The sequence below is a fragment of the Dendrobium catenatum genome, unplaced genomic scaffold (genome assembly GCF_001605985.2).
Source record: "Dendrobium catenatum unplaced genomic scaffold, ASM160598v2 fragScaff_scaffold_55, whole genome shotgun sequence".
Lineage (NCBI taxonomy): Eukaryota > Viridiplantae > Streptophyta > Magnoliopsida > Asparagales > Orchidaceae > Dendrobium > Dendrobium catenatum.
In genome coordinates this window covers 318,409-342,523 of record NW_021318517.1, presented here as the reverse complement: position 1 = coordinate 342,523, position 24,115 = coordinate 318,409, and the positions used below count along the sequence as shown (strand labels likewise).

At 39.7% G+C, this 24,115-nt stretch overlaps 2 protein-coding genes and 1 long non-coding RNA gene across 3 annotated transcripts; 2 read left to right on the top strand and 1 right to left on the bottom strand.

Annotated features, from left to right (window-relative positions):
* Positions 1-5,635: 5,635 nt before the first annotated feature.
* On the bottom strand, positions 5,636-7,777 carry LOC110113127. The gene is made up of 2 exons (XM_020845563.1): positions 6,945-7,777; positions 5,636-6,752 (listed from the first exon to the last, which is right to left on the bottom strand). Exons 1-2 carry the CDS (start codon positions 7,775-7,777, stop codon positions 5,636-5,638), a joined length of 1,950 nt encoding a protein of 649 aa, XP_020701222.1.
* Positions 7,778-14,584: 6,807 nt separating this feature from the next.
* Positions 14,585-15,960, top strand: LOC110113136. Its single transcript, XR_002305113.2, has 3 exons — positions 14,585-14,844; positions 14,998-15,072; positions 15,231-15,960. It is a non-coding gene; the product is annotated as an uncharacterized LOC110113136 (long non-coding RNA).
* Positions 15,961-21,497: 5,537 nt separating this feature from the next.
* On the top strand, positions 21,498-23,551 carry LOC110113130 (protein DETOXIFICATION 48). Its single transcript, XM_020845566.2, has 2 exons — positions 21,498-21,721; positions 21,874-23,551. The coding sequence occupies exons 1-2, from the start codon at positions 21,653-21,655 to the stop codon at positions 23,389-23,391; spliced, it is 1,587 nt and encodes a 528-aa protein (XP_020701225.1). The 5' UTR covers positions 21,498-21,652; the 3' UTR covers positions 23,392-23,551.
* The last annotated feature ends 564 nt before the right edge of the window (positions 23,552-24,115 follow it).

The window sequence follows — 24,115 nt, the reverse complement described above, 5'->3', positions numbered from 1 at the left end:
TTCACAAAACGAACTGTGTTTATATGTTCAAAACATCAATGTTATCTAAAAATAATACCATATTGTTTGAATTGTCGCACAAAGGTGAAACATGAAATTTACCCAGTCGTGTAATGAAGGCATGTAAATTAAGGAGTGAAAAAATAAGGAATTGCAAAAAAATAAAAATTGTAATCTTTTTTAACTTAGTATTATTACTATAAATTTTAAAAATTAAAATTAAAAGAGAATCAGCATACTATAAATCTTATGCCCCATCGAGTTATCACCATGTGAACCATTTCCTATCTTGTTTACATCATTTCAAAAAAATAAATAAATAATAAATTAGGCACAAAACTCTCTATTAGTTAAAGTTGAACTTAAATTTGCCTCTTTACAAAAAAAACATTTACTTCAAGTATGTCAGATTCTCTTCAATGAAGGAACTTATGACTTTCTACAAGGATCCTTCATTTAGATTGGTTCAACTACTTCCTTTGACCGAGTGGGGACCATGATAATCCGGGACGATAGAATTATGCGATCATGATCAAGTTTGCCATCATTGTTCCCATCATTCACTTTAAGTTTAAAAAGGTAAAATTTTAATCCCAAATTAAATTGTTGCTAGCATTTAGCTTATAACAACTAGTTTTAATCGAAAGTTTTCTTTCTTTATTAGGAGAGATAATTAATCATTGGGGCTTGTGCCTATGGAAAATATGAAACTAGATCATAAAGTCTGCAAAATAAAGGCAAAATCTTTAAGTAGTGTTTTATCTTCAATAATCTACCTTTTGAAAATTTGACTCGGATCACCAAATCTTTTTAATAGAGGTTGAGGAATGCGGGAGTAAGGGTGTAAATGAGTCAAACCGACTCATGAGCCCGCTTGGGCTTGGCTCGATAAATGGCTCGTGAGTAGAGCTTGATGAGCTAACGAATCAAACTTGAACCCGCCTTGACTCAACTCGTTAGCTCACGAGCTGGTTCGTTTAAAAAATATTAATGTAAAATTTACTTAAAATATATTAGCATTTAAGATTTTAAGTACACATTTGTAAAAAATGTTTATTAAATATATCTCACTTTCTTATATTAAGTGATTATTTATAATTATTTTTTTAATTTCTCATTTTTTAATTATATTTTATAATAATTGTTTATATCATAATCATTCTTTCATAATAAATGAGTTGGCTTATTAGCCAACTCAAACTCGTAGAATAAATCTCAAACATGAGCTCGATTAATTAATCAAGCTCATGCTCAAGCTCAAGTCAAGGGTGACTTGAGCTCAACTCGACTTGACTTGTTTACACCCCTATGTGAGGGTCAAATTACAGCCCCAATGTGAATCATACAAAGTTGTTGATGAATCATATTTTAAGTATGTGAATTTGGTTCGCATTTATTCTTAGAAGTAACTTACATTGAGCTAGTTTGTTTCAACATTGACAAGGTTGAATTTAATTCCTTCTTGTTAAAGATAAGGGCTTGATTTTAATTGTCCATGTTAAATTATGGAGTCGATCTTGGGCCTCTCTCTTTGAGCCAAAAAAGATGTTTTAGGTTAGTTGGTTATTAGTTTTGTAACATTAATTCGCTCCTAGCTCTTTTGAACTTCCGACATAGACCTTAATTCCAACTTTCGTGTACCATGACAAAAATTCTATGCGAAACAAGCTTCATCTTATGTACAAAGCATGACATTGACTATGGTTGCAGACAACCTGATCTGGGCTCACGTTACCTTATACAACAGTGTAGGCTTATTTCTATCTTCCACCTTCAACCTTTTTACCACTACTTAGTATTTCTCTACTTTTATAACTAAATATATGACATATGGTATAGAATATGCTCTTTCTGTTTTTACTGCATATAAAATGATCAGACACCCTGGAAGATACATATAGTAGCTGTAATCAAAGAGAAAGGGCAACTTTCTGAATATTTTTACTATAAAACACCAGTTACTTAGTATTCTCTTGCTCTGTTTGATGTGAAACAAACATGCGGTGAATCAAGAATTGCATTTAAGAAATTAATAGAAGCAATGACTTTTAGCTTGCTACCAAAAATCTTTGTTTACTCAAGTTGAGTTTAAGAATAAGACATTGATAGATTAAGCAATGACAATAAATTACATGTAGAGAGTTGAGGAGCCTCACAAAATAACACCAAAATTTAAATAATGCAAATAGCTAGAAATAACAAAGCCCCAAATTTAATATCTAGATCATTCATTTTGGAGTCCTTCACTCATTTTGAAAGTGGTGGCTAGCGGAGGAGAATCGAAGTTAGACTCTTAGCGGATTGCCAACTAGTAGACAAGTGATCCAGAGAGGACTCGTCGCTGGGGAAGAAGCCGGATTTGGGAGCGCGTGGGCGGCCGTCAATGATCCACTCGGAGTCTGACGTTGTTTTGTCGATGACAGTTTATGAGGGTCGGTAGATCCGATCAAGTAGTCCAACGGTATCGTCGTCGGAATCAAATCCCGCGTCGAAGCGCGATTGTTGGATGTCGAGGTTGCTGTGAGCGTCGAACACAAGTCCCCATTCTAGTTCCGATCCGCCATGCATCTTGCATGGAGGATGAATGCAAAGCGTTGGGAAGCGAGAGGAAAAGGTGTCGGGTGTGAGGAGGGGAATTGCCTTGAGTGCTTGTATGATGCTTAGAGAAAGGCTCCCAAGAAAAACAAAGCTGAAATCTGAATAATTTCAGTTTTGGAAGAGGGGAAGGGAATTAATTTGATGAATTCAAAATATTCCAACGGGGATGATGGTGTGGCGGCCAGCAATGGGAGGAAATTGGGCTGATTTATTGGTGTAATTATGTCATTTGGAAGAGAGAGAAGGCCAATAAAGGGGGCCGGCCATATGAGGATAGGAGGAGTGATTAAGGAGCTATGAATGTGGGGCCCAAGTTTAAGTAAGTAATTGAATTAAATCTGAATTTTTTTTTTTAATTTCAGATTTAATTGTGGCTTAAGTAACTTCCCAAAACTTGAAATGAGAGGGAATTCAAATTTGAAATTTGAATTTGGCTTTAATCTCATTAATGGGCTTGTTAATGAATGGGCACCAATTAGGAAGGTGTTTATTCAATTGCTGGAATTCATGGTGGGGGGTGGCGGGAAGAGGGGCGGCTGGGCTGGCCGGCAGGGATCTGGCCGACGGGTGGCCAGATGTTGGCCAGCGGGAGGCTGGCCGGCGGTGGCTGTGTTTCTGGCCGGCGAAATGGGGGGAAGCAAGGTGGCCGGCGGCTTGGGATGTTTGGAGTAGGCGGCCGCAAGGGCAAGGGGAGAAAAAAAGATGGAATTTTATGGGGGATTTGACGACTACGAATTTACTAACCTCAAGCATATTCTCTTTGAATTTTCGCAAGATTAGCTAGTACGAAAACTAGAACTCACAAAGAGATCTAGTCTTCTCTGGCGAACTCACTAAGAGATCTTGGAGGAGGAACTCACAAAGAGAACAAGTAGTAAATTTCATTTCATCCAAAAACTAAGTCATTACAATACATGATGCCTCATATAAGGAGGCCCAAAAATAAAGAAACTGAAAAGACAGAAATGCCCTCAGGGCTACATAAGCAAAACAATGCCCTCAGGAGCAAACTAGGAAAACTAAAAAAAGTGCACATGACATAAGCTGTAAATAAATCAGAAATACAGACTCTGGTTCGTAGCCGTCGATCTGTGCCGCCAGCGATGGTACACATGTCGAAATGTGATGTCCCTATCATTCTCCCCAGGTGGGAGAAAACTCGACCCCGTCGAGTGAGTGTCTCTAGAAGCCTCATACCACTCCAGCAAGTCTGGGTAAAATCTTTGTAGCTCATCTCGGTCGATCCACACGTTCTCCGTCTCTGGCTTTCCTGCCCATTGAACCAAGTACCTTCGGTGACCACCGTCTTTAGTAGAAATGATTTCATCGCTAAGTACTGCCTCAATCCTCTCCGCAGTAGGTAAAGTGGGAATTTTTGGGAGTGGGGGTAGGCTGGGGATCTCACCAGGTGGGGACTCATAAGGCTCATCGAGTAAGGGATTGGGTGGGTTAAACTCTGGACCCTCATAGGTTACAAGATCTTCAATGTTAAAAGTGGGGCTAAAGTTAAAACCTTCGGGAAGGTCAAGTACATAAGCATTACTGTTTATTTTAGAAATTATTCTGAAAGGTCTCGCGCTTATCGCGTGTAATTTCTTAACGGTCCCTTGCGGGAACCACTCCGGACGAATCCGAACCATTGCATAATCTCCTACTTCAAATTCTTTGAACCTTCTCTTGAGGTCCGCATTGAGTTTATAGTTAGCATTGCTCAATTCAATTCTTTTATTAATTTCTTTGTGCAATTCTTGTAAATGCAATGCAAATGCAGATGCTGACTCAGATGACCTAGACTTATGACTCATGAAAAGTTCATTTTGATGCCTATAACTTTCTTAACATGTATCAAATTTAACAATTATGCGACCAAATCAAATAAGGCAAGTCTATCTAATTAATCTTATGTACCACAGGAGCTACTCCAAACTTTTCACATATATTCTCGTTTCTCTCTCTCTCTCTTTTCACTCTCCCTCTCTCTTTTCACTCTCCCTCTCTTTTCCATATCTCCCTCTCTCTTTTCCATATCTCTCCCTTTTCACTCTCCCTCTCTTTTTTCTCTCTCTCTCACTCTCCCTCTCTCTTTCGCTCTCTCACTCTCCCTCTTTCTACTAATCGCTCTTGCTTTCTCTCTATCTATCGCTTTCTCTCTCTCTTGTTCTCTCTCTCTCCCTCTTTTCTCTCTCCCTCTCTCTCTTTTCTCTCTCTCTCTCCCCCTCTCTCTTCCTCATCTCAATGCTCTTGTTCTCTCTCTCTCCCTCCCTCTCTTTTCTCTCTCTCTCCCTCTCTCTTGCTCTCTCATATATCTCTCTATCTATCTATCTCTCTTGTTCTCTCTCTCTCTCCCTCTCTTTCTCTTTTATCTCTCCCTCTCTTTTATCTCTCCCTCTCCCTCTCTTTTCTCTCTCTCAATCTCTCTATTGCTATCTTACTCTAAACCAAAGTCACAATCAACAAATTAGATCTATCATAACTAAATTAACACTTAATAAATAGAAAATTTAGATCTACTCAAATGATTACAACATTACCTCTTGCATATGTGTAAATTTCTACCTAAATCATACATTTTATTTAAAAACTCTTGCAAATGTCTAGTGAGAACAAATAATCAAAGAAAAACGTTAAAGATTACCTTAAATTACTGATTTTTCTTCAACTCACACGAAACCTAGGTTAGCCGGCGAGATCAGATCCGGAGAATGAGAGAGCGAAAGAGAGCCGGCCGGTGTGACAGCAAAGGTTGACCGAGCGAGAGGAGGCCAGTGTGGGGTCGGCGGTCGAAGATACTTCGTCGGCGGCGACAAACGGAGCTCGATCCAGCGAGATGCGGGCGGAGGCGACGGGAGAGCGACCGAAGCGAGAGAGAGAAGGAAAGAATAGAAATGAAATGCGAGGTGCGGGTCTGTTCGTTTTTGGGCATTTACCGGCGGTATTCCGGCGGTCTCGACCGCCGGTAACAAAATAACTTATCAACGGCGGACCAAGCCGCCGTTAAACCGCCGGGCAATATTGATGTCCGGCGGTTTTCCGGCGGTTATGTGACCGTCGCTTGTACCAGCGGCTTAACGTAACAAAACCACCGGTTAGGCCGACGGTAAAAACCGGCGGTCGGACCGCCGGCGAAACCGCCATTAAAATCGGTGGTCCATAAACCGCCGGTTTGAACCACCAGTAATCGGCATTTTTCCTGTAGTGTCATGGGAATTAGATCTATAGGTTGCCTAGGCTGGTATCCGTACACGATCTCGGCAAGACTCAGACCCGTGGTTCTGTTGACAGAATTGTTATAGGCAAACTCGGCAATGGGCAACTTAGAATCCCAATCTCTAAGGTTTTCACCTACTAACGTTCTTAAAAGGTTTCCTAAGCTTCTGTTAACGACTTCAGTCTGACCATCGGTCTGTGGGTGGAAGGCTGTGGAAAACTGTAATTTTGTACCCATCTTAAACCATAATGTTTTCCAAAAATAACTCGTGAACTTAACATCCCTATCAGAGACAATAGTCTTCGGTAGTCCATGAAGTATCACAATTTCATCAAAGTAGAGCTTAGCAACCCGAGAAGCATCAAAAGTTTTAGAGCAGGGGAGGAAATGGGCCATCTTTGAGAATCTATCAACGACAACGTAGACTGAATCGTGCTTTCTAATGGTCTTAGGCAAACCTAATACAAAGTCCATACTTACATCCTGCCAAGGGCAATTTGGTACGGGGAGTGGGGTGTAGAGGCTCGTGTTCTGCTTACATTGTTTGGCAAGCTGGCAGGTGTGACATCTCTTTATAAGCTTTCCTACGTCGTGCTTAAGGGTGGGCCAAAAGAATCGATTCTCTAGCGCTGCAATAGTTTTGGATTGGCCAAAGTGGCCAGCTAGACCTCCAGCATGTAACTCCCAAACTAGAAATTCTCGTAGTAAAGTGTTGGGAATACAAAGTCTTTGTGACTTGAACAGATAACCATCTTCTGCCATAATATCATTTATTATTTGATCTTCTCCGCTGGTCAGTAGGGAGTAAGTTTCTTTGAAATCAGGGCAGTCCAAGTAATCCTCCTTAAGGCGTTCAAATCCGGTAACCTCAGTTCTAATTTCTTGAGTAATCATTAGCCTCCTGCTAAGGGCATTCGCAGCTTTATTCTCAGATCCAGCCTTATGTCTAATCGTGTAAGTGTACTCTTATAAGAATTCAACCCAACGACCATGGCGTGCATTAAGTTTGTTTTGTGAATTGATGTATCTTAAGGCCTCGTGGTCCGAGAATATCACAAATTCTTGTGGCAATAAGTAGTGCCTCCAGTACCAAAGGGACTGGATGACCGCATAAAATTCTTTATCGTAGGTAGAATACCTCTGACGAATGTCGTTCAGCTTCTCACTAAAATATGCCACAGGATGTCCTTCTTGGGATAAAACTCCTATCCCAATTCCTGATGCGTCACAGGTTACTTCAAAGACTTTAGAAAAATCAGGGAGACGAATAACAGGGGCTTCAACCATTTTCTTTTTAATATCATCGAAAGCCTTCGTTGCAGCTAAAGTCCAATTAAATTCTCCTTTCTTGAGGCAGTCGGTTATGGGTGCCACTATAGTGCTAAAGTTTCTAATAAACCTCCTATAAAATGTGGCCAATCCGTGAAAACTCCGAACATCTCTGATATTTCTAGGCTCAGGCCACTCATTGATTGCTCTAACCTTCTCGGCGACGGCTGAAATTCCTCGAGATGAGATTATGAAACCGAGAAAGGTAACACTATCAGTAAGAAACACACATTTCTGAGGGTTTGCATACAGCTGTTCTTTCCTCAAAATCTCACAGACCTGCTTCAAGTGTTCCAAATGTTTGTCTACCGATTTGCTATAGATCAAAATATCATCGAAGTAGACGACCACGAATTTTCCGAGAAAGGGTCGAAGGACTTGGGTCATAATCCGCATGAAGGTGCTAGGAGCGTTACTAAGACCAAAGGGCATAACCATCCATTCATACAACCAGTCTTTTGTTTTAAAGGCCGTTTTCCATTCATCACCCGAGCGAATTCTGATCTGATGATATCCGCTTTTAAGATCAACTTTTGAGAACAGTGTTGCTCCAGTCATCATGTCTAACATGTCGTCTAGTCGTGGGATCGGAAAACGATATTTCACAGTAATCTTGTTGATAGCACGACTATCAACACACATCCTCCAATAACCGTCTTTCTTGGGAGTTAAAAGGGCAGGAACGACACACGAGCTAAGGCTCTCTTTGATAAATCCACGTTGAAGAAGTTCCTCTACTTGCCTTTTTAATTCAGCGTGCTATGTTGGGTTCATCCGGTAGTGAGGGAGGTTAGGCAGGGAAGCTCCAGGTATTAAATCAATGACATGTTGGATGTCCCTAAGGGGTGGGAGTTGGTCAGGTAGCTCCTCGGGGAAGACATCAGCAAAGTTCTCAAGAAGATGCTTAACTTCCTCTGGGATTTGCCCTTCTTGATCATCATCCACTTCTTTAGCTACCAGGGCATACATGGGTGATCCTTGGTGAAGTTCAATGCCCACTTCTTTCGCAGTTAAGAAGTGTAAGCCCTTATTAGGTTTAGGTGGGGCAGCCTTAACTTCACTCTTGTCAGATTTGGGCTGAGAGGGAATCAATTTAATCTTCTTTCCGTTGTGTTCAAACACGCAGGTGTTCGTCCTCCCATAAATATGAACGTCGTTGTCAAACAGCCAGGGGCGACCAAGAATAATTTGGCCCTATCGTCAATTGTCAACACGTCACACCAAATCTTCTCTTGATAGCCATTAAACTCAAGCGGGATAAGGCTCCTATCTTTTATTTCCATGGAGGTTGAGTTAATCCATGCAACCTTATAAGGGTTTGGGTGAGGTGTGGCCTTAATGTTAAGCTTAGAAATCATTGCTGAAGAGACGGCGTTAATACAATTTCCACTATCGATAATGACCTTACAGTTCTTATCTCCGATCCTAGTAAAGGTGTGGAAAATGAAAGTCCTTCTCCAGTCATCACTCGGTTTCGGTTGGGACAAAGCACATCTAACGACTTGAAGGGTGACAGGTTCATCCTCAGTGAAAGAATCCTCCTCTTCATCAACATGATGAACTAAATCAGTTTCAGGCTCTTCCTCGTCGTCATCAACCTCTTCTATTATGGTAACTTTATAGGGACTGGAACATTGTGAAGCAATGTGCCCATACCCATGACACCTATAACATTTGGTTCCCGAATTGGCTTTGGGCGTGTCGCATTCGGGGGCTTTACTTTTAGAATCCGGACGAGGTGGAGCTGAACTAGAAGTGGGTCGACTACCTATCGAGTTCGTGGGTCGGTTTTGGGGCTGGCTGGTGGAAGTTCGGTATGGGTTTGGTCGGGAGTCATACTGCCTATTGTGGGAGTGGGTCTTGGACTCCTCTAGGTCGAGTACTAGGCTGCATGCTGCCTCCAAAGTGTCAATTCCTCTAGCAAAAAGTTCAGTTCTAAGATCTTCCTAAGGCCAGCTCTAAACATGGATAGGATTTGTGTAGGGGTGGCGGACTCTTCGCCATTGCAATGAATCAGGAAATCGTCGAAGGCGGAGATGTAATCTTTAACGGGCTTGCTCCCCTGGGTCAGTCTATTCCACTTATCTAGAAGCTTAGGGTAGTAGGATGGCGGGAGGTATTTTCTCCTAAGTTCCTGCTTCATAGTTCTCCAGTCGTTGATAGGGTGCTCGCCTCGAGCCTCGTGCATGTTCTCCAAGTTAGTCCAGTATAGGTTGGCTCGACCCGTGAGCTTCATTTCAGCGAATCTAACTTTCCTAGCTTCTGAAATGTTGTACCATTTAAAATAGCTATCCATCGACTTGAGCCAATCCAAGAAAACCTGAGGGTCAAGGGTTCCATCGTATGTCGGGGCATCAATCTTAAAGTTCTTTAGTAATTGAGCGTCGTTGTCTCTCTAAGGGTTCTCGTTTCCTATGGGCTCTTGATGGGGTCTCGGGTTATGTCGATAATGGTCTCGAGGATGGCCGGGATCTCGGGGTTGGTCATGATCGATTCTGTGATCCTCGCCATAAGATGAGTGAGGTTTCGAAGGTGTGTAGATAGCAGGATTCCCAATACGCTCAATATTATCTAACCGGTCACTGGTTTGGCTCCTAAAGTCAGCTAAATCAGTTTGGGTGTTACGGAGTTGCTGTGTAACCGTGCCGAGTTGTCCCACTATGAGGTCTAAAGTCACCTGCATGTGTTCCGGATCCATTGGTTAAGGTTGGGGAGTGCTACGGGTAGTTTACAGGTAAAGGACAGCAAAGAGACACGCAGGTTAACACTCCTAAAGGTCACTAAATGGAGCTGAAACGGAGTGGACAGCAAACTACAGCAAGGGGTGAAGTCACACTGGTGATTAGGGTAGGTTCTGAAGTGGAAACAGCACTTATACACAGTGTGGACAAGCTCTAAATGCCTCTAAATGGTGCAGTTTTTGAGTGGACAGCAATCTAACACAACTAAGAACATTAACCTAAGTGTTTAGAGAGACTCCTAAGGTGCGGACAACACCTAGGACTTAAGTTAGAGACTCCCAAAGACCACTAATCACTGCAGGAATTAAAAAGGACAGCAGCTACACGATGGAATAAAAATTTTCTAAGTGGTGATATGCAAGCAAACAAGCTAATAAATGGAAAGGTAATGACTAGGACAACGTTTAGCATGAGATTACCTATCCAACCTAGCTTTGATACCACAAATGATGTGAAACAAACATGCGGTGAATCAAGAATTGCATTTAAGAAATTAATAGAAGCAATGACTTTTAGCTTGCTACCAAAACTCTTTGTTTACTCAAGTTGAGTTTAAGAATAAGACATTGATAGATTAAGCAATGACAATAAATTACATGTAGAGAGTTGAGGACCCTCACAAAATAACACCAAAATTTAAATAATGCAAATAGCTATAAATAACAAAGCCCCAAATTTAATATCTAGATCATTCACCTTGGAGTCCTTCACTCATTTTGAAAGTGGTGGCTAGCGGAGGAGAATTGTAAGTAGACTTAGCGATGCCACTAGTAGACAAGTGATCCCAAGAGGACTCGTCGTCGGGGAAGAAACCGGATTTGGAGGAGCGGGTGGGTGGCCGTCAATGATCCACTCGGAGTCTGGACGTTGTTTGTCGATGACGTGTATGAGGGTCGGTAGGATCCGATCCAAGTAGGCTCCAACGGTATCGTCGTCGGAATCAAATCCCGCATCGAAGAACGGTGATTGTTGGATGTCGAGGTTGCTGTGAGCGTCGAACACAAGTCCCCATTCTAGTTCCGGATCCGCCATGCATCTTGCATGGAGGGATGAATGCAAAAGCGTTGGGAAGCGAGAGAGAAAAGGTGGCGGTTGTAGGAGGAGGGGAATTGCCTTGAGTGCTTGATATGATTGCTTAGAGAAAGGCTCCCAAGAAAAACAAAGCTGAAATCTGAAATAATTTCAGTTTTGTAAGAGGGGGGAGGGAATTAATTTGATGAATTCAAAATAATTCCAACGGGGGATTGATGGGGGCGGCAATGGGAGGAAATTGGGCTGATTTATTGGTGTAATTATGTCATTTGGAGGAGAGAGAAGGCCAATAAAGGGGGCCGGCCATATGTGGAGAGGAAGAGAAATTAAGGAGCTATGAAGGTGGGGCCCAAGTTTAAGTAAGTAATTGAATTAAATCTGAATTTTTTTTTAATTTCATATTTAATTGTGGCTTAAGTAACTTCCCAAAACTTGAAATGAGAGGGAATTCAAATTTGAAATTGGCTTTAATCTCATTAATGGGTTTGTTAATGAATGGGCACCAATTAGGAAGGTGTTTGTTCAAGGGAAATAAAATTTCAATTGCTGGAATTCATGGTGGGGGGCGGCGGGAAGAGGGGCGGCTGGGCTGGCCGGCGGGGATCTGGCCGACGGTGGCTGCGTTTCTGGCCGGCGAAATGGGGGGAAGGAAGGTGGCCGGCGGCTTGGGCTGTTTGGAGTAGGCGGCGGCAAGGGCAAGGGGAGAAAAAAAGATGGAATTTTATGGGGGATTTGACGACTACAAATTTACTAACCTCAAGCGTCTTCTCTTTGAATTTCCGCAAGATTAGCTAGTACGAAAACTAGAACTCACAAAGAGATCTAGTCTTCTCCGGCGAACTCACTAAGAGATCTTGGAGGGAGGAACTCACAAAGAGAACAAGTAGTAAATTTCATTTCATCCAAAAACTAAGTCATTACAATACATGATGCCTCATATAAGGAGGCCCAAAAATAAATAAACTGAAAAGACAGAAATGCCCTCAGGGCTACAAAAGCAAGACAATGCTCTCAGGGGCAAACTAGGAAAACTAAAGAAAGTACGCATGACATAAGCTGTAAATAAATCAGAAATAGAGACTCTGGATCGTAGCCGTCGATCTGCGCCGCCGGCGATGGTACACGTGTCGAAATCTGATGTCCCCGTCACTGTTCTTTAGTTCTCTGTTTTTCTTGCTGCATTGCTTCCACAGCACAAACATGGTTGGAAGTTTTGTCAAATTCATGCTTGAAACCATGGCTGACCAAACTCTCTATGTAGTGTCTTGATAAAGAGTAGATCATCTTCATAAAGGGTTCTCGAATTATACTCCATGTGCTGTGCTAAAAGGGTTTTTGAATCCATGACCTGACTTGACTTCCCACAAGTTCAATAATCAAAGATAAGCTCTCACGAGGAGATTCAATCAACTGCTTAAATTAGTAAGTAAATTTAAGGATATTAGGATAGAGCGATCAATGGTGCCATTACAGAAAGTTATCTACTTCGATGCAAAACTTCTGGAAAACTGTTGTTTTCCTCATCATAAAGTTTGGTATATTGATAAGCTCAAAGAGCATCAGCTTCTACTTTCCGTAAGCGCTTAGAATTTATCTTTTTAATTTGGTGTCCAAATCTGTTAGTGATGGTCACAATCTAGCCCCACTTGAGATTAACGCAAACAAATTCTACTGGAAGTTGGCTTAATGGTATAGTTTATCAGTCATATTTAGCCTTCATTTATTTTGTTCAATATGCTGGAATACCATCCTTGCCATTTAAGCCTGCTATGGTAGTTTGGGTAGATGTCCTGGTGTCAATATGCTGGAATACCATCCTTGCCATTTATGCCTGCTATGGTAGTTTGGTTAGATGTCTTGGTGGCCTACAAGTGATAAGGATGTGCTTGATTGATGCCTTGATGTGGACATCCTGCTGGCTTAGTTGCTGTAAGCTTTGATTTTTGTGGGCTGCCCTTAAATGTTCTTGCATCAGAATCTTGGAATAAATTCCTGACTGGGGACGGGCCACTTGTGCTTCTGAATTCCTAATGCTGCTACAGCCTTATATATCAATATATTATTTACTTCCGTAAAAGACCTGGGCCATTTTTTTGCTAGAACTTCCATTTCACAAGGTAATTATTGAAATTGCTAACACAATTACTATGTCAGATCCCTTTTTTTTTTTTGCTGCTGTCCAGTGAATCAGAAATTGAAATTACTTTAAGAATCTTCAGGACAATCATGCAAAAGTTTTATAGCTAACAGATTATGGAGATGAATTAAAGGTGAAAGTGGCCTTTGGATTATTTGCTTAGAGTCAATTTAGTCTCAAGTGTCTAAATTTGTTTAATTTAGTCATTTAACTCCACAAATTTAGTCATTCTATGATCATTTTGACCATCTTCTCATCCTGTGGAACTTCAAGTGGCACTGTATTTTTTTTATTTATTTTTAATCTTTTTGGAGTCTTTGTTTCTAAGTTTCCATTGAGAATGATCTGTGAGTAATTTTGTCGATTAGTCAGCTTTTAGTACAAGTTAGCTAGATTACGTGAACATAAGCAACTACATTTTTGCCTGTTTGACATCAATGCTGACCTTTTTAGTTGTTCATGAATTTCTTTAAGGTTGCTTTAATTGAGCTTATCTTTTTCATTATGGGGCCTTAGGATAGTTTTTTTTATAAAGGAACTTGAAGGCTCCGCTTGGCATAGTTTTCTTGACTCTGATTACTTGAACAACATAAGCATTTTTATAGTGTTTGGAGAGAAGCATGAGAAAGTCATGTTGTTTAAAAGCTGAAAAACATATTTTCAGAACTTTAATCTATGTAGCTTCTCATTAAAATATAATTTTATAGATTTTAATTTTCTTATCTAATTTTCTATTAGTTACATATTAAGTAAAATGAATAAATAATTAAAGTAATTAGATGGATGGATGGATAAAATTATTGTTGGAAGATTAAAAAAGAGAGAGTATTGTCTTTAGATAGTTGGGATAAGACTAATGATGTGCAAAGAATAAGTTTAACATCACTGATAGAGCACCATGAGTATAAATGGAGAATGATAAATAATAAAGTCAATAGCTAATCAAGATAGTTCAGATAAGACTACTGATGATGGTGAAAATGATTTTTATATTAACTAAGATTTGTTATGGTATTTTATTGTGATTGCTCAAAAATTTGTAATGATATTCATTTGTCATGCAATCAACTTTCATCTTTGCACAATTATATTTTATCAAACAATCACAATTCTTAGAGCAATTTAGATCCCAATCTGAATATAATTTTATCCAAATAAAAACATTTGCTTACTAAACACAGAAAACAACAAGCAAAACATTGTCAAAAGGTGCATAAAAACTTCATTATGAAACTAATTCTTTCAAAAGACAGCTCAAATTTTTTTACCCAATTAAGATTGCACAAAAGAAAGCTGCTGCAAATTAAAGTAGATGCATCTCATTTTGGTAAATAAAGCCTGAGCGATTTTTATAATGAAACTGCCTCATAAAGCAACTTTCTGGCATTACCTTCTTTATATAAATGGGTGGCTCAACCAAATAAGCCCTTGCAGATTGAAGGATCCGAATCTACATTGGCAAAGCTTTTTTTTTTTTTTTTTCTTTTTTTATCACAAGAAATAGTGTTAGTTTTTCTCTTTGGATACTACAACGTACGCCTGTGCACCCCTATGGAAAATTTATGTCCCTAATTTGTTGAAGTGTTATGGTATACTAATTGTTTAAATGATTATACCATTGAGACCCATTTTCCATATATACAAACATGCTTTATAGCTCAAATACAGCCAGACTATGGACCCTATCACGCCATGAGCATATTTGTTCTACAACATCATAGAAGTGTGCGTTTGTCTCACCTAAGAACATACGGTGACAAAGAAACACAGTAGTAGCTTGCTCTTCTCCATCCACCCAAGTACGTCCTTGCATTTAATGTTCTTCCATCTAATCCTTTTCCATTCCACCTCCACCTTCATTACTATAACTCTTTGTGGTTATATATATTGAATGATTTAGGTCATATATCTTATAATGTTGAATATATATATATATATGAATATGTGTGCAGTGCAGTATGGACCACACTAGTAAAGCTATGGATTCTCTTTTCCTCTTCCAGTGAAAGCTTGTGACAGAGCTGCAGGTAAAATATAAATATAAATAAATATATATATATATGTACATGTATAGCTTTTTCTGTCCGTATCCTTTTATAGATTGTCTTTCAGTGGCAGTATGGGAGTCCCCCCACCTCAGCTGGATGGACACGTGTTTACTGACATTTTTATGGGTTTTTATCAGCTCATCCTTTGGCAGGTTCACCTGCTTCACAATAGCACCACTATTATAGAAGTTGACAAGCCTCCTACGTACTGATGGGATTGCTGTTGTGGATGAGATTGAGGGAGAAGATGAAGAGAGAGAAAGATAGATTTTAGATGGAGATAGAGATAGAAATGGTCATTTCATGTGGCACAGTTGTGTTTTTGATGCTGCCATTGGTGCAGCAGAGGCCAGGAGAGGCTGACCTCTCCTCTCAGGCGTGCTGTAAAAAGGGGTGCAACGAACAAGTGGTCTTTACTGTGGCATGTTTGGATTGTGTGGTGTGTGTTCCCTATCTTCCAACTGCTGCCTCTTCTCACTACCATATATCCTTTTTCACCATCCAGGATTAAGTGGAAACTATTATTATTCACTGCACGTGCCCTCCCTTCCCCCACCTGCTTACCATGGTAGAAATTAATAAGAGTAAAATTTTGTGGAAGGATTCATGTTCTTGTTATACTAGAATTAAAGTATCAGGCTTCGTTTGGGACGGTTTTCTTACTGTTTCTTAAACCAGCTTTCAAGTAATTTTTGTACTAAAAAACTGATTTTAGAAGCAGTAAGAAAACAGTCCCAAACGAAACCTCAGTAGCATTTTTAGTAGATTTGGTTGCAAAATATTACATGGTTGCCATTGTGAAAACATGTGAAGAAAACGTTGGGTTTCCACTTGTGCTAATAAAATATATAAATAGATGGTCCTCTATAAATTGGTTTCTTATCTTTATCTTTACTCTTTTTTACTTGCTTCCTGATTCAGAACAGCCCAATTGTTCTTTGGAAAGAGTTGGGATAAAATTATAAGAAAAGACGAAAAATTATGTCAGAATATATTAAATATAAAATGTTGATATGAATGTAATATATATTTTAATTAATTATTTATATATTATGTTAAATTTTAATTTGACCAATTCTTTATGAAAGTATTCTGATTTTTTTTTTCTTTAAAAAAAAAACTTACAAAATGGTGATGAAGATAATAAGCATTAGCTATAAATTTATTCTTAAGGAAAAGATTATAATAATTTGCTTCGGCAGTGGAGCTTTATTAAGGCATGGAGAGGTTAGAGAAACAATAAAGTTTATTCCATTTTTGGAGAACCATTCATCAAAGATAATTAGTAGAGGCAAAGTGGGAGAGGTCAATTCAAAAAAAGAAAGTTGAAAACTGTGGCAGTCTCAAGTAGGAAGAAACAAGATTGTTGAAGACTATGGCTCTATTTATGCTTTCATATATTAACTAAAATTATGTTTATAAATATTTTAGCTTCTCGTATCTTTATCAAATTACAAAGAGGATAAATGTAAAAAATAAAATAAAATAAAATATGAAAGATATTTTTATATCAATAAAAATCACAAATTAAGGATCTATTTAAGGAACAATTATTACGTCCTCCGACCGGACGTAGAGGAACGTCCGGTCGGAGGCCAAATCGTGCTAAAAAATGAGAAATATCGAGCAATACCAAACAATAATGAGGAATACCATCACGTGAAGACTCAATACCGAGTTATACAAAAGTTGTACCGAGTTTTTCCTAGAAAAAACTCGGTACAACTCGGTATTGCTCGGCAATATTCGGCGTTGAAATTAACATCCAATCAGAGCGTCATGTTATGAAGCTCAAAATTCTCCACTCACAGATAATCTTGGGGCTTACCATAAAAGCGTGTCTTCTTCACCACTCTCTCTATAAAAAGAAAATAAATAATTAATTAATTTTAAGGAAAAAAAAAATACAATGGCCTACCCAACCAATAAGCAAATTTATGTATGAATGCTCTTATGTTGTAGGTATACAATGGCCTACCCAACCAATAAGCCAAAAAAAGAGGTTAGAGACAGCTCAAGAAATTTTCCCTCGCCCTGCTGGGGCTTCCCCCTTGGTAGTGCCGGTGATCTTGGTGATTTCCAAGGAAGTTCTCTCTTCCTTTGCTGGTGTTTCTCTTTGGTTTTTGGCTTTGTTTTCATTTTCCTTCTCCGGCATGTGCCGAAATGGCGTCGAATCGCCTGTGCGACCCAGATTTTTAAGAGGGTTTGATTAAATCGTGTTCGTTTTTGGAAGCTCTTACGGGATCTTCTTCTGTTGCTAACATTTCGAATCTTAAGACATCCTCCTTTTGCGTCTTGCCTTCCCTGTGGATTTTGGAGCAGGAAATCCAAGCTTTGGTTGTTCCGTTTCATTTTTCCTTGGTTTCTTTCCCTCGAAACGCCCCTCTCTTTATTCCATTCGAAGATTCTTCTTCAATCTTAAGCTCAATTGAGAGGTTTCGGTCACCCTGCTTGATCCATCGCATATATTGATCAAGTTGATTAATGATTTTGATTACTGTATGATTTTTTGTCATAGATCCTATCTTGTGTATAATTGTTACATGAAACTTACCAAGTGGTCTCCTCTTTTTGTTGTTGGTGTTGCATAGTCGGTGATCCCGATTTGGATTTCTTTTCTGCAGCTGTGTCCTCATCTCTACTCTCCCTGTATTCTTCACGGTTTGGGTTCTATTTTTGGCAAACCGTTGAAAATTGATTATGCCACTTCTGTTAGCTATGGGTCTTCAGTGGCTTGTGTGTTGGTGGAGTTTGATATCACTAAAACTTTCCCGTACAAGGTTTGGTTAGGTCTTGAGAAGATGGGTTATGTGTAGCAAGTGGTTATAGAAGAATTCCCACCCTTTTATGCTTCATATAAATGTATCGGTCATGTGGTTGGGAATTGTCGTCCTCATCCTTCGACTCGTCTATCTAATAATAACCCTATTAATTCTAAACCTATTTTGAATCATTCCTCCCCCCCCCCCCCCCCCCCCCCCCCCCTCTTTGTCCCATGTTGTGCATATTCTCAATGGGGGGAGTGCGATTGTTGTGGTTGATATCCCTATGGAGTTGGGAACTAAATAGAATGTGGCGGGGAGTGCTGATGACTATTTGGGGGATAATATTGTTCTTCTTAAGTTTAATTTAGTTTATGTTGATTCTGTTGTGGTTTAGGAGGACCTTGTTTCCTCGGTTCCTCAATTTTGTGCTTGTTACTACAGGAAATTCAGGTTTTATCGGTGGTTTAGTAAATTATTGGTAGTTTTTCGGCGGTCCAAAAACCGTCAGAATAAACCGCGTAGGAAACTAATTCGAGTGGTCTGTTTTCGACGATTTTAATCACCAGTGGCTTTCCGGTGGCAGGAACGGCCTGTAATTTCCGGTGATCATAACGCCGGTGACCGCCGGTTAATCACCGGCAGCTTATTGGCCGTCAAATTGTCGTATCACTGCCGGTGGACTGCAGACGACTACCGGTTAATCACCGGTGGATTACCGCCGTTAGAACCACATGTATTACTGGTGACTGTAGTGAACTTCCGGCGGTGGTTTATTAGACACTGCCGGTTAATACCGGCGGACCACCTGTAATAGCCGATAGTAATACCTAAATTTCTTGTAGTGTGTGAGGTAGGAGAATTGATCAAAAATAATTATGGTATTAACCTTAAAGATAATTTTGTCTTGTGCGAATGCTATGGTTGTGCCGAGAGATTTGCTTTGGATGTAAATTATGGCGATGTTGTGTCTTCTGACCTCCCTATTTTTTCAATCCATGCTTTGGTTGGTTGTGGTGGCCGATTCTCTCCTTTGGATTATGTGGAACAAGATGTTGTTTCTTCGTCTGTTAATTTGGCTTTGAATTTACTTGTTAATGTTCAATCTGATTTATCTCCTAATGCTGCCTCGGAGGGCAATGCCACTTTTGTTAATATTCCTATTTCTGTTATGTCTAACGATGAGCTGAAGTCCCATGTGACTTAGTCCGTTTGGGATTCTTATCCTGCTCTATATATTTTTCTCCGATTTTGTTGTCTTGCCTTGTATCTTGCTATTTTGTCGATTGAGCTGTTGTCCGATTGGTGTTGTACTCCCTTACTTTTTGAATAAAATTGTGTTTTTTGGTTTTTTAAAAAAAATGTATGAATGCTTTTAACCCTACATATAAATTATTAAAAAAATAATTTATAATGCACCTATTTTATTTCTCATTAAATTAAATTATTAGTATAATACTATAGTAAATTTGAATGAAATAAAATAGTTATAATTTCTAATTTGAATTTAATTTTAAAAAAAATAATCACATGCATGATGGGAAAATTTTAAATGTATTTGAAAATTTTTTACTCAAAAGTTAAAAATTAAAGTTTTAGGTCGAGCTAATGCATTCAACAAATCAAATAAAAATTTAAAAAGAATCCATATATTTCTAAAACATAAATGTCAAATGTATAATCAATCAAGATCTATATTGATTTGAATGAGTGTCGACTAAATTTGAGATCCTATGTGATAAAAATATTATTCATGGTCGAAAATTGTTTAAACTCTAATGAATAAAATTAGCCTAATTCAAGCAAAAGAGAAGTTATCAATGTTCGCACACGATTTGAATAAGATTCTTATAAGATATATTAAAATATATATATGAAATAGTTGAAACTTTTTTTTAATCGATAAAAAAAATTTTGCTTCAAACTCTAAGCTCTAAATGTAAAACAAGCAATAAATGTGAACTTTGCTTGAAATTTCAACAAATAATGGAATGTTAATCAACCTTATTATAAGTAATTTGAACAATACTCTAGGAGTATTGATCCAAATTTTTTAGGAGTTTGATCAATGCATTTTTTTTTTTTCCCTTCATTTTTCTTTGTGTTGAAACTTCTTCGACCAATGTTCAAATCTTAGAAAGGAATTAAACAAGCTCCTAAAAAGATTCAAATAATTTTTATCAAGAGTCAAAAATATTTCGATCAAAATATGAGTAAATTTCAAGTACTATTCAAAACCAATAATCTCATATCTATTTTCCTTCTGGGTAATTGTCAATGAGTTGTGGAGCTGAAGCCCAAAGGAACTTGACTTCTTGTGGAAACTCCATTAATGATTATCATCAAAGTGTATGATTTCTCAATCTCGAAGGGAACTTTTATTTGGTCCGGTAACAGGACGTAGCTCTACTTTCGGCCGCCAGTAGAATCCCGCCACGCGTTCTCACTATTTACCGCGCGTCCCGACAACCCGACCTGGAACGGACCCAGGATTACTCGGTATTTCTCGATTTTGCTAGGTATTGCTCGGTATTGGTCGATTTTGCTCGGCAATAACCAATACCGAGCAATACCTAGCAAATACCGAGCAATACCGAGCAATACCGAGTTGTACGGAGTTTTTCTAGAAAAACTAGGTACAACTCGGTATTACTCTGTATTACTCGGTATTGGTCTTCACAAAGCGGTATTTCTCGTTTTTGTCAAACAATACCTAGTAATACCGAGCAAATACCGAGTTGTACCTAGTTTTTACCTAGCAATACGTACATAGCATTCCCGGGTTCCGGTCCGGGTCAAGTAGTCGGGCCGCGCAGTAAAAAGTAATAGCACGTTGCGACATATTATTGGCGGCCAAACGTAGCTCTACATCCGGTCAGATGACGTAATAATTGTTTTCTCGAAGGAGCCTAAATTTGAGAAAATTGCACCAAAGAGTGGTCCTTTTGGAGGCAATTTTTCTAAATTAATCAGTAGGAGCTCTAATCTCCTATAAAAATTCTGCTAACAGTCATTCCTTTCAGACCTATATTCGGGGTTTTCTACATATTTAGTGGAACATATTTAAGAAGAAAAATTTTAAGAAATTAATGATGGAATTAATTATATTTATTTTGCAGTAAAATTAGAATTGTTGGAAACAATTAAAAAAGAATAATGCTTCACTCAGGACGTCAGATCTGCATTAAAAATGATGCCACATTAACCAACGTTAGTCAATAATTTTGTTGATTAAATAGTAAAGCTCACCAAAAATCATCAAAATATATTACTAAAGTTTTCTCTTATATAATTTTCTTACTATTTTCTTCAGAAATTTTCTAGCACTAAAGATTCCTAAAAATAATGAAAAATATGGATTAATTTATATTTTTCACAAACTTTAAAAAAAAGAAAAGTATCAATGGTCGACTTATTAAAACCAACCATCCGAGTTATCTTCAAACTAAAGTTAGATTAAAACAAAGTTATCCTCTGCTACCCCATCAATTGCATGCACCCCCACCCCACAGTAACCCCACTATTGAAAACTCCACCGACTCTCCCATCATCCGACACGTGTCAATAAATAAAAAATAAATAAAAAATCCACTCACGCCCACTATAAATACGCGCCACACTTCCACTCTTTCTTCCCATCAGCCAACATTCAAATCAAAAATTACTCAATCAAACCACCAACCTCTCTTCTAAACTCCCCCATTCTCAAAAATTCACATAAAAATCTCCATTGCTACTCCCGCAAAATCCAACCTTTAACCCTCTTCCTCCTCCTCCTCTCGTCTCCATATCTACATATGTTAAATCCCGCTCCTCCTCTCCAGGACGACCATGACGACCTCCACCGCCCTCCTTCCTCCTCGGAGGTACTTCGAATTATTTCCCACTGTATATAAAAATCCCACCCTTTTTTTTATTATGTTCACAGTCGCTAATATTAGTTATATTCCACGTACGTACATTTACATATCATTTCATGCATGTCTTTTACTTATGTAAATATTTATATATACTGCAGATATTTTCAGAAATGGGCGCCATAGGCAAAATCTGCTTCCCCACCGCCGTCACCGGTTTGGTTCTCTACTCCCGAGCAATGATCTCCATGCTCTTCCTCGGCTACCTCGGGGAACTTCAACTCGCCGGCGGATCTCTCTCCATCGGCTTCACCAACATCACCGGCTACTCGGTCCTCTCCGGGCTAGCCATGGGCATGGAACCCATTTGCGGCCAAGCCTTTGGCGCACGCCGCCGCCATCTTCTAAGCCTCACTCTCCACCGTACGATTCTCCTCCTCCTCGTCGCCTCCCTCCCCATCTCCTTCCTCTGGCTCAATATCCGCCGAATCCTGCTTTGGCTGAACCAAGACGACTCCATCTCCACCGTCGCCGCCACCTTTGCCACCGCCGCTATTCCCGACCTCCTCTTCCTTTCCTTCCTACACCCTCTCCGCATCTACCTCCGTTCTCAGAACCTCACTCTCCCCGTCGCCGCCTGCTCCGCCGCCTCCGTCGCCGTCCACATCCCTCTCAACTACTTCCTCGTCATCCGCCTCCGTATGGGCGTCGCCGGGGTCGCTTTTGCGATGGCATGGACAAATCTTAACACCGTCATCTGCCTTCTCTTCTTCGTCTTGTTTGTCCCGGGCCCGCATCGCGCCGTTTGGGTCCGGCCCGGCCCAGACGCATTCCGTGGTTGGGCCGGGCTTCTCCGTCTTTCTCTCCCGAGCTGCGCTTCCGTCTGCTTAGAATGGTGGTGGTATGAGCTGATGATTCTTCTATGCGGGCTATTATCCCGCCCGCAGGCCGCCGTGGCTTCCATGGGAATTCTGATCCAAACCACTTCTCTCGTTTACGTCTTCCCATCGTCTCTCAGTCTCGCCGTATCGACACGCGTCGGAAACGAGTTGGGCGCCGGCCGGCCGAGGAATGCCCGCATAGCGGCTTCAGTGGCCATTTCATCCGCATTCGTTCTTGGGATTGCCGCCATGGCCTTCACATCCGCCGTGCGGAATCGCTGGGGGAAAATGTTCACGAGAGATAGAGAGATTTTGGAGCTGACGGCGGCGGCTTTGCCAATTGCAGGATTATGTGAATTGGGGAACTGTCCGCAGACGACGGGCTGCGGAGTGCTGAGGGGAAGTGCGAGGCCGACGACGGGAGCCAATATTAATTTCGGGTCCTTTTATTTGGTGGGGACGCCGGTGGCGGTCTTAATGGGTTTTGTTGTCGGTTTTGGGTTTATCGGGTTGTGGGTTGGGTTGTTAGCGGCGCAAGCCACTTGTGCGGTGTGGATGGGCTGGGTATTGGTGAGGATGGACTGGGTTGCGGAGGTGGCGAAGGCGGGTGAATTGACGGAGTTACCCACCCCGTCGGTTCAAAAGACTCAGGAGAAGAATAAAGGGGACGGTGATGATGAAATGATGGAGAATATTGAGGGGAGCGGTGGTGCGAAGAGAGAAGCAGCTTTGTTGATTTCGGATATGGATCCTTTGATTATTCCTCAGGCTGGAAACAGGCAGCTGCTGCAAGTATAAATTCTTTCCCTTTTTTTTTTTTTTTTTTTTGTGGGTTTTGTCTTCTTTTATTTTTGGTTAGTGTGGAATGATGCTTTGGGTTGATCTCATTTAGAATTTCACCAACTTGTTCGTCAGTTGGGCTTCGTTGGCTACGGTTTTTTTATTGCTTTTTAAAAAAAAGTTTTAGTAAAAAAATATAAAATTTGTACTAAAACTTTATTTTAAGAAGAAATAAAAAAATTGTCACAAACGAAGCCTTGATTTTATTTCGCTGCCTTCTTTATGTATGAATGAAGGTTATTCAGAGTATATATGCATATGATTTTAATTTAACAGCTCTAATCTTTTTATGGATGTGCACAATTGATTTCTTAAAAGTTGCAAAAAAAAAAAACTGCAGAAAATAGCAACCAAATAAAATTATAGTTATTGCCTAAAAAATAAAACAATGAGAAAATTAGTCCAAATAGACTCTAAGATTTTGATTGAGATGGCTTTCTTACTGCTTTTTAAAAAACTACTTTAAACAACAAAAAAATGATGCTTTAAATAAAGTCTAAGATTTCATTTGGGATGACTTTCTTATAGCTTCTTAAAGTAACTTTTTAGCACAAAAAATCTGTTTTAAGAAGCAGCAAGAAAGCCATCCCAAACGAAGCCTAAATCAACATATTTCAAAAAAAAAAAAATGTTGATTCTATATATTTGAGAAATTAATTAATTGTTGAATTTAAGATTTATT